Below are 10875 nucleotides of genomic sequence, written 5' to 3'. Positions count from 1 at the left end.
TTTTGGCATACGAAACTGCGTCTTTGGCATATTAACAAGTGAAGATGAATGGTTTCTTCAATCTCTGCACTGTAAGCTATGTAGGCATAAAATGTGGTAGAGAAATATGCAGAGAGACAATGAATAAAAACCTCTCATGTAAAATATTGTAATACGTTGTACATCATCTCTAATCATGTTTTACGTAATGCTACCTCTCTGCATGAAGATCAGACACTTCCTCTGACCTCAGATGTCAGCTTTCTAGAATGACATGGCTTGACATCCTTACTGCCTCAATTCAGTAATGTGGTACAAAAAGAAGACCCACAGGCCACAAACATAACTTCAATGCACTACCTTATGGCACTGATACGACTGGTTAAAGCGTACTTTGGGTGCAAAATTTTGATATACTTTGTCTGAATGTTTTTACAAAGAACTTAAGTGGACTTCACGCAGCAAACTTAAGTCTAACAACACAAGTTGTAAAACTCACTCTTTCACTCATCAAACACATGTTGTCAAACTTTCATGTCATTTGAGCGCCATGTCTCTATCGGTCCAGTTCACATGACAATCTCGTTGACTGCGATTGGTTGTTTCTGAACAACACGAGTTAAGAACATTTCAGATGTCAGGCTCGAGTTTGACAACACCAAAATAGGTGAGAATAGAGACCGATCTTATTTCTAAACAAGTTTGACAACTCAGAAATTGGTGTTGGTGGCAAGTTGTTCACAAACTGTAGTTGCCTTGAGAAGGCCGATTTAAAACCATCAAAACTGATTGCTGATAAGAAAGTTCACTGCAGAAATTCCTTTCAAGAAGTTCTCCAGTTAACACATCATTCCTTTTGAGAAGTTATTCTTCACATAGAGGTTTTGAATGAAAGCAAGAGATCTTATTTTAATGAGGAATCAGAGATTGTTCACACAACACATCTTCAGTTTAAGTCCATGCTGTAATCATTACTCAAAATGATTATGTAAATATGCTAATGTCATTAGCACGAATCATGAGATCTCAAACAGGGCACACTGCCCACAGGAAGAACAGTGAACTCAACAGCTCCCCTTGTGTTCCTGACATACATTTATATCTGGCATATGTGTACATCATGCATAATAAAATGTTTCACCCAGAAACTTAACACTGAACAAAATAACTCTCAGAATAGTATGTAAGCATGGTAAGATCATGGATGTTGTAAACTCCAGGTCTGAGGGAAGTCAAGTAGAAACTGCAGAAAGAACACATATAGATTCACATATGGGCTTCGACAAAAAACGAAACAAATCCTCTCCACCCAGTACCATTTGACTGATAACTAAATATAAATAACATTCAAGGATTGATAACGCTGAAGAAATCTCACACAACACCTGCACCACAACCTGCTCGACTGACAAGCATGTTGCTGAGTAATGACCACTGATCAGCATCTGGGTCATACACTTCCGCACTCCTTAGACGACTCTGGCCGTCAAAGCCCCCAACGACATAGATCTTTCCATCGAACACAGAGATGCCTGGCCAAGCTCGGGGGGTGTTCATTGGAGTGATGGTTGTCCACTGGCGGGTAAGAGTGTTGAATCTGTGCAATCAAACATGCATAATGACTACGGCTGAAAAATATATCCATGCACAAGAAGTTTTAACATTTGTACGTTTGTAGTAATTGTCAATGGAAGTAAAATATAGACATGGTCCAAATAGGGCGAAGGAGTATTTGAGGCACCATTAAACAGCATTAACCACTGTATTCTATCAGGGTCCCCAATCCGCATAGCATTCATAACTTTATGACCTATCGATACTTTATCACAAGGTTACAAATAATACTACAAACATTTCATGGATCAGACCCATGACGTTACAAACATGCCCCAACAGCGTGAGCAGTAATAAACAAGGGTCATATATTTTGTGCTATAAATTCAGCATAAATCTGGAACTTCAAGTCATCGTGAAAACAAAGCAGGCAGATGGAGGGATAATTCCTACCTCTCAACGAGATCAAAGTACTGGTCAGTGTGTCTGAAGCGACCCCCAAATGCATAGATGAAGTGGTCAACAGTGACCAGCGACAGCCCTGACCGTGCCTTCTCCATCTCTGCTGCGAACGTCCACTCCTGAGTATCTGGGTCAAAACACTCCACGCTGGCTCTGTCCATGTGCAATGTCTTGTCATAGCCACCTGAAGCCACATGAACAACTGTTCTGTGTAAGTAAGTGTATGTGCATGTGTGTGCACTGTGTTTCAGCCCTGAACACTACAGCTCAAGACTGGTGTCAAATGACCTACAAATTTGAGATTCAACCAACCGTTCAGATATGATTCATTTTACCTTCTTTCTATACTTCTCCTAAGGGAGTGTGTCAGCAAGGTTTTGCACCGCTGTTAACTAATTCCAGCAATATCCCACATTGTGCTCAAGTGGGGAATCAAACTCTTCGGAGTGCTAAGCGAATGCTTTAACCACTAGACTACCCAACAACCCCACTGATAAGACAAGTGGACCAGGTAATATAACTTACAAAATATGGTAGTGAATGGATAAAGATGTTCGGATCATTATCTTACCAGCTACGTAGATCTTTCCATCACACACAGAAACCCCGGAGCCTGCCCGCTTCCTCTTCATACTGGGAGCAAAACACCACATCTCTGTCTTGGGATCGTATCTCTCCATGATGCTATAGCTGCATGATCGGTCCTCACCCCCTTGAATAGTGTCACCATCTTGGTTAGTTCAGCTTCCACATGTTGTAACATGTGTTGTCAAACTTAAGTGAAGGTCGCTTTAGCTTTATTTCATAAACCACCTTTTACCCCACACTACACACACTACATACTACTATTCTCTAAAGAAAACGTCCTAAACTTGAAAAAGTCAAGTAAAAAGTTAGTTACTAACTATCAAGACTTGTGGTTGATAGCATGAGTCACATGCTGCCCTTGCACAAGGACATCCAATCCACACAATCACAAGATATTGTGGTCCCTTCACTTCAAATCTAAGACATCGTAACTGTGCTACTTTACCTCCACCAGAGGGAGTGAAAGATAGGCTATGTTAAAACCACCCAGTACTACAGTATATCACAGTGGTGAAATACCAAAGCAATGCAGGTCTCAGACATTTATTATTTCAGTGACACCATTCACCTAGTCTAGTGAAAAATAATAATCAGGGTACATCACAAACACAAATTTCTGGTGGATCCAAGCGCTAGAAGTCTGCATATTGAATACTTACATCATGTTTGACTTTGGCAAAAGTGCTCCCTTTCTGTGAGACAACATGTCACCAATATACCCATAAAAGTGAGTGAGTGAGTGAGTTTTGTCTTACGTAGGTTTTAGAAACATTCCAGCAAAATCACGGCAATGAAAATCAGAAATTGGCTCCACACACTGTACCCATGTGGGTAATTCAACCCGGATCTTCAGTGTGACGAGCGACCATATTAACCACTAGGCTACTCCCAGCCCCTATATATACCCATAGCAGTGTGTGACAACTTACCTATAGCATACAAGACCCCTGCCACTGCAGCTACTGCCACAAATGACCTTGCAACCTTCATCTCTGTCTTTGGTATCCACTGTTTCATGACTGGATCATAACACTCCACACAGCGGAGGTAGAGAGTGTCCTCCTGAGTGTCGACCAGCGCACACTCGCCACCTACCGCAAACAGCATGCCATCCAAGCTGGTGGCCCCTACCGCTGTCCGGGCGATGTTCATACTTGGCTGGAATATGCAGAGAATTAGTCAGGGAAAGCATTGTGAGTATGATCAATAAAATTATCTGTTTTAATTTGGAAAAAGCAAAATCTAGTCCAGACACAGTAGGTTCAGAACAGGGTCCAGGATCGATTACTTTGCATTTAAATTTGTGGATTTGTGGAAAATATGCCATCTCTTTATGATGCAAAAAGTATTTACAACATTTCTGTGCATTATGTTCATTCTTTCCCCTTTCTTCAAAACAAATGATCATCATTAACATGGTAAAAACACAACAAATAAGTTGTTGTCACACAACAAGTTGACAGTATTCGTGTGACACTTCTCCGGCCAAGTGTTGCTCCTACCATGGACATCCACTGATCAGTCAGAAAGTCATATCTCTCCACACTCTTCAGCTGACAGTCCGAACTGTTCCTGCCCCCCACCACATATATACACGGGGGCTGGGCTCGTGGGGTCACAAGTTGCATGGCAGTCATGTCCTGTTTTGTTCGAATTGCTTTGCTGATGAACAACTGGCACTTTGGACATGTACGAAAAAACTCGGATTTCAACACAACGTTTTCCAAGTATGGCAACTCCAGCAACGCTAATCGGATGTGCTGGAGAACAGTGCATGCTTTGTCAAGACGACACACGGGGTCCCACTGCAACCATGCTGATGCTGCCTCAAATACCTGGCTCTCAGCCATCACCTGAAGTTTATCACTTTTCAACAACTGGAGAAGCCTCTCTTCAGCAAGATCGAAAAACTCTTCTGTTCGCACGACCTCAAGAAAGTTCTGATAGATGAACTGTCTTGCAATTGCTTCCAGCTCTGTACATGTGTACATGTCTGCAAAGTGTTGGATACCTGCAAACATGGAGAGCTGATGTAAGTAGCTGAATTCTGTTACAGTTTGTGTTTGTTTATTGTTTATTTGTTGTTTAATGTCACACTCAGCTGTATGCCAGCTAAATGGTGGCAGTCAGTAAATCAGGACCAGACAATCCAGTGATCAACAGCATGAGCAATGATCGACGCAACTGGGATATGATGAAATGTGTCAACGAGTATGCTCATTCAATAACATTAGCCACCTCTAACAAAAACCAGGGGTTGCCAAATTCTAATCAGATCTTCCGGAGTGCTACAGGAGGCATGTGATGAAGGATTAAAGTTAAACATAGGTGCCGCTGAATTAAGCCATCCTAGGATTAAGATCATACTGACATACCTAAACATAGACGTGCAACTGATCGAAGGTTACTTTGTACAATGGCAACTGAACAAAACCTTTAACACTATTTCAGTTTCACCATGGAGTATCAGATCAGTCCAATGTGAAAGGGTAGAGTAACAAAGACTGTTTAAAATTATGAAAACCTCATATCCTGAGAAATCTGAACCGATAATCTGCTGCTCCTGCAAGAGCTAAGGGACTCAATTCATTATGGAACACTGAACTATTACAGTTTTCTACCCTTTCTCCCCATACAGTAATCTAGTGGTGTTCCAATTAACTGAAATAACAGACGATTGGTTGCAGTGAACAACTGACCAAGCATTCAATCACATTTCCTCATAGGCTACCACAAACGGTTTTGGAACTACTGTTCTAGTCTTTGAAAAAACTTGAGAAGGGAATATAGCTTCAGAGTTGTCAGGACCTGAAAACATGTTTAATTCTTAAATATATTAGTCTTCACTTTATTAAATCATGTTGCATCATGTTATACTCATCTGCAATAACCAGTCCCTCCTGGGTTCCGCTACAATTCTTTCAGAATTCCGCAGCAAATTTAAGCAAATTCTGCACCCTACTTTTCAATATTCTGCAAAACATTCTGCGGCTTAAACATTTAGAAAAAACAACCAAAACATTATACAGACCTTCATAGTTTAATTCTTAATCACAGATATAAAGTTATATCGACAGTACACATGACATCTTGAGTGACAAAGCACCCACACCTTTTTCTGTGTTTGAGAATTAAACACTTGCTGAAAGTTATTTCTCTCCTCTCAATTGTAACTTTTGGTTACATGCAGACATTTTTATACCAAAAAGAAATCTGAAATAATTCCATAATGATCAATTTTGGGAATGTAATTGCAGTGTCAAATTCATCTTATATTATTTAAAAAATGCCTAAAACTTTGTTTATTAATGAAGTATCTTTAATCATGATTATTTTGAAATGTCACAATACATATGTCCGTCCTTTTTATGTGTAACCAACCCTACTTTTGGCATTAGTTCTATTTTTCGATTCGGCTGACAGTCAGTTTTCATGCAGTTATTAAAATGAGCAAAAGAGGCAAATTCTGCATGGATTCTGCATGCAAATGCGTTTTCCGCGGACCAGACGTTTTTCTACATGGCAAGGTAAATTTCGCAATTTTTTCTGCAACAGTGGAATCGCAGAATCCAGGAGGGACTGAATAACAACCTGAATAGGAAAATCAGAAAAACGACTCTAACCAATTACTTTTGATGACTGCTTGTTGGTTATAAAGTAATCATTTATTGTAAGACTTCAACCAAATCCCAACAGAACTGTAGTCTGGTACTCAGAAATCATGTTGGTACTGCATCGAAAACTACAATGTGTGAAAGTATAAAGTAATATTGGGTGTAGCCACTACGACCATGTTGACATGATGAGTCAGTCTGCCCTGGATGCCACAATCAGGGATAACTTTGAGTGAGTGAGTGAGTGAGTGAGTGAGTGAGTGAGTGAGTGAGTGAGTGAGTGAGTGAGTGAGTGAGTGAGTGAGTGAGTGAGTGAGTGAGTGAGTGAGTGAGTGAGTGAGTGAGTGAGTGAGTGAGTGAGTGAGTGAGTGAGTTGGCTTTTATAATGCTTTTAGTACTATTCCTGCAATATGATGGCAGGGGAACCAGACATTGACTTCACGGTATAACCATGTAGGAAATCGAACCCAGGACTTTAGCATGATGAGCGAATGCTCTAACCACCAGCCATACCCAACTCTCCTAGGGATAAGTGGAGCAACTATTCTTAATATCAGGACATGGTAAATCATATTTCAATTCAGTTTAACATATTTTTACTTTTAGACAGTGTACTTCCCATAGAGTCATGGTTATGTGGTACAGCTATTTCCATCCTAGAATACAGAAAAAGTTAAATACATCCTCACAATCCTTCTGTACTAGGCTTCATCAGGGTTTTAAAAATCAACTACCACTTTGATTTATTCTTTCATACCTACATCATCATGATTATGTCATAAAAACCAGGGCAAGTGGAAAATTAGTCAGGACAAGTTACTTTCTTTAAGTCACTTGCCCAGTGGCAAGTGGCTTTTAAGAAAAAAACTGAACCCCTGTTCATCCATCCACATATACAGTATGGTTCAAAATTATTGAGAATAGCTAAAGCATTTCATATTATTAAACGAGAACAAATCAGATAAAATTGAATGTATTGTGAAAGTGAACTGACCTTTTCATGTTGTGTAGGTAACAATTTAATATTTTATCAAGTCTCCTTGAGCTTCACGGCACAGTCTAAGACGGGTAGGCATACTTCCTATCAGAGAGGTTAGTGTCTCGTGAGTTATGCTGTCCCGGTATCGGACCACTTCTCTCTTCATGTCTTCAATTTTTGTCAACCCCTTTTGATTCACACATTCCTTCATCATCCCCTAAATGTTCTCAATGGGATTTAAGTCAGGACTATATGCAGGAAATGGTAATGCAGTCACATTTTTCTCCTGAAACGACTGCTTGGCATGTTTTGCGGTGTGTTTAGGATCATTATCTTGCTGCAAAATCCAGTCATTTCCATAAAACACATGTGCACTTGGAAGGAGAAAATTATCTAATATGTTAGTGTAGCGTTGACTTGTCAGATTTCCCTCAAACACACACAGCGGGGTCGTTCCTAATAAGGATATCCCTCCCCATACATGAAACTTTGGGCTGTATTTAGGTCGTCGATACAACGGTGCTGACGCAGACTTTGTCCATATTTTCACATTATTGGGATATACCCATATTGAGCTTTCATCAGTAAAAATCACATTTTCCCAGTCAAAGTTTTCATGTGCCAAACACCACTCAACACGCCTGTCTTTATGTTCTTGTTTCATGAGAGGAGAAGGAATTCCAGTCTTTTTCTCCCATCCAAGATCAATCAAATTTCTTCTAACTGTAGATTTTGATATAACTGTTGACCCCCTTTCTATCATTTCATACCTGATGTTGGAGATGCTTGCCCTTTGCTTTTTAGACGCTAAAATTCCCAGCCGGACGCGATCTGAGAAGTCCAATTTTCTGGGTCTCCCTGCTCCTTTCTGGTGCCCCAAATCCTTTCCCTCTTTAAAATTCTTCCTAATCCTATACACAGTAGAAAGAGGAGTTCCTGTTCTCTCTGCCAATGTATTTACATCATCAATTCCTTGATTACACAACTCAAAAATCAACCTTCTTTTATCTTCAGCAGACATTGTTGACAGTGCTGAGGAAAATGACGTCTGCTACAAATTCAGGGGAGGTAACTCTAATTGTACTATACTCAGTAGGCCAAGATGAGTTACCTCCCTTATACCATTACTTAGTTTTAAGTATCAGTGAATCAGTTGAGGTGTTAGGATAGCTCAAAGTAAGAAGAAAAATTCTCAATAATTATGAACCAGACTATATATATATCTGCACACTCCTTCCGTAATAGACTTCATCCACCCACCCAAACATGTTGAACTTACCCAAGCAGTTGGATGCCACCAACTGGGTCTGCAGGAAATGTGAGCAGATTGTCCTGAGAGAATGTAGTCCCAAGAGACTGGCACCTTGAAGAACGCTCTGTACGTTTTCCACATTAATCTCAATGTTACTTGTGTACATGAAGTCCAGCAGCATCTCCATGGTGGGCGGCTCCACGCCATGTATCTGTACACAGTCCCTGTCTGTCTCCAGCATCCCATTGGTGAACATTGCCCGCAGGTACGGGCTGCAGCCCGCTAGGACCACTTTGTGGGCATGGAACTTGGCGCCATCCACGCACAGGATGACATCGCAGAGTTGCTGCTGCCGCCGCAGGTCTTGCATAACATCGAAAGCATTTTTGGCATGTGTTGGCACGCAGCAGCTGCGAGACTCGATCATGCCGGGCTAGCCAAGCAGGGGGCGATGACGGGACACCCTGCAATCAGTGAGTGAGTGATTCTCATGCAGAAGGCAACATAACAGCACATGAGGAAATGGCTTTCAGTGGGCACCTTACACATGCATTTATTTCATATTTCAAAACTTTACTTCCAAACATAATCCACATCTGAATTCATATACATTTTCTGGAGACTTTACTGAATATTCCTGCTGCTCCTTACCCATGTTTACAGTAACGTATCATCACTCTTGACTGTAAACTAGTGATAACACAGTGTATATCCTGCCAACGGTTTCCTAAACAGCAGACAACCTGTTGGCATATGTGTGTTATAAACTGTAAGTAAGGCATATTAAATCATTACAACAACACTTTACTGATAAAAAATAATATGCTAATCATTCATTTGACTTTCTTGTGAAAATCTTCTTCGTCCAAACCTCCGTTTGAGGTCAATATAACTGTTATTCTAAGCATGAAAATGTTAATAAAGTTAGTATCCCTTACGTAGCACTTAGCAGACCAAAGACAGAAGAAAATATTGTGTCAACTCATAGTCTGGGAAACAAAAACCTCTTTATTTGACAATGGAACAATGAAGCTAGTCAAACACCAGTTGTCTAACTTAGTCCCTGCACATTCCTCATTTGGGTACAGTTTTGCGGTTTGTGTCATATCTTGGATAAGTTAACTTGGATACTTTCCACTTACACGACACAGTCTTTAACAGAACATGAACTTCACTAAAATGTCTGAACACGATTCAGGTATCAGGAAACACTTAACAGTAACAATGTCTGTGCTGGTACCACTTGTGATTAATTCATGGAAATCACACTCCTTCGGTTCCAATAATGATGTTTCATGTTCTTCACCAAACAATATATAATGTGTAAGAGATCCATTAACGTTAACATACCAAACGTGACAAATAGTGACATACTTAACTATATTGCCTAGTACAGGATCAGTCACTTGCAGAAATCATATTTTTCTTCCTCGCTACCAGTCACAAAGGCACAAAAATAACCATGACAACTGGAGCCAACGTGACAATGTCGCCAGATGTAGAGATAGCACTTGTATGATTGCATGATGTCGTGATGATATTGAATTATGACACATGACATGAACATAACAATCTGTCACTTGAGTTTGCCTGGGGTTTCTTGCCAATACAAAGCGCCTTGACACAGTCAGGCAAACAACAAATGTATAAAATAAAACACTTACTGCCAAAACACACACGGTACAGTAGTTTCCTCCGATCACGATACCAATTACTCCGTCGAAGTATTGAGCACTATGTTTTCGTGAAGTCGCTACTTTTCGTTATGTCTAAAACGGCTCAGCTCCTAAATGGTGTATATAAAAACGGCCCGTGTAATGGGGCGAAAACCAGACAGGCAGTTAACGGGGTATCTTCTCAATGTCCTTCAAGAGAACACTTTTGGATACAAGCGTAGCATCTCATAAGAAATGTCTGTATAATACGACAGAAAATTACTAATGTTGTTGTTGTTGTTGTTGCATTGTTGTTGTTGTTATTGTTGTTGTTGTTGTTGTTAGGAATCCTGTGGAATGTTCAGGTTAGAATATTGGCCTTAAGCAACCCTTGTCCTAAGAGGTGGCTAATGGGAATGGCTTGTCAGACTCACACTGGGTGACACATGTCATCAGTTCCCAAATGCGTATATCAGTGCTCATGCTGTTGATCACTGGATTGTCTGTTTCAGACTCTATTATTTACATATAGCTGGAATATTGCTGAGTGTGGTGAAAAACTAAATTCACTCACTCACTGACTCACTGGAATGTTAAAGGATGTCTGTAAGTTTCGATCATCCAAGAACACAGATCTGCTTATTTGACAGAGCACATGTGCTTTCGGCAATTTACATTTCACAACCAAAAAGGCATTTCTATCTACCACTGGCAAAGAAGAATCAGAACTGTAATTGACATATCGAGTTAGAAGTGGTTTTTCAGTAGTTATTTACTCAACACTCATTCAGT

At 40.3% G+C, this 10875-nt stretch overlaps 1 protein-coding gene across 1 annotated transcript; it reads right to left on the bottom strand.

Moving 5' to 3' along the window:
* Nucleotides 1-10195, bottom strand: LOC137277839 (kelch-like protein 20). The gene is made up of 7 exons (XM_067809802.1): nucleotides 10093-10195; nucleotides 8456-8892; nucleotides 4086-4594; nucleotides 3513-3741; nucleotides 2567-2707; nucleotides 1987-2179; nucleotides 1-1576 (listed from the first exon to the last, which is right to left on the bottom strand). The coding sequence occupies exons 2-7, from the start codon at nucleotides 8853-8855 to the stop codon at nucleotides 1354-1356; spliced, it is 1695 nt and encodes a 564-aa protein (XP_067665903.1). The 5' UTR covers nucleotides 8856-8892; nucleotides 10093-10195; the 3' UTR covers nucleotides 1-1353.
* Between the last annotated feature and the right edge of the window lie 680 nt (nucleotides 10196-10875).

Source organism: Haliotis asinina, chromosome 3 (assembly GCF_037392515.1).
Source record: "Haliotis asinina isolate JCU_RB_2024 chromosome 3, JCU_Hal_asi_v2, whole genome shotgun sequence".
Classification (NCBI taxonomy): Eukaryota; Metazoa; Mollusca; class Gastropoda; order Lepetellida; family Haliotidae; genus Haliotis; species Haliotis asinina.
This window is presented reverse-complemented; position numbering and strand designations above follow the sequence as displayed.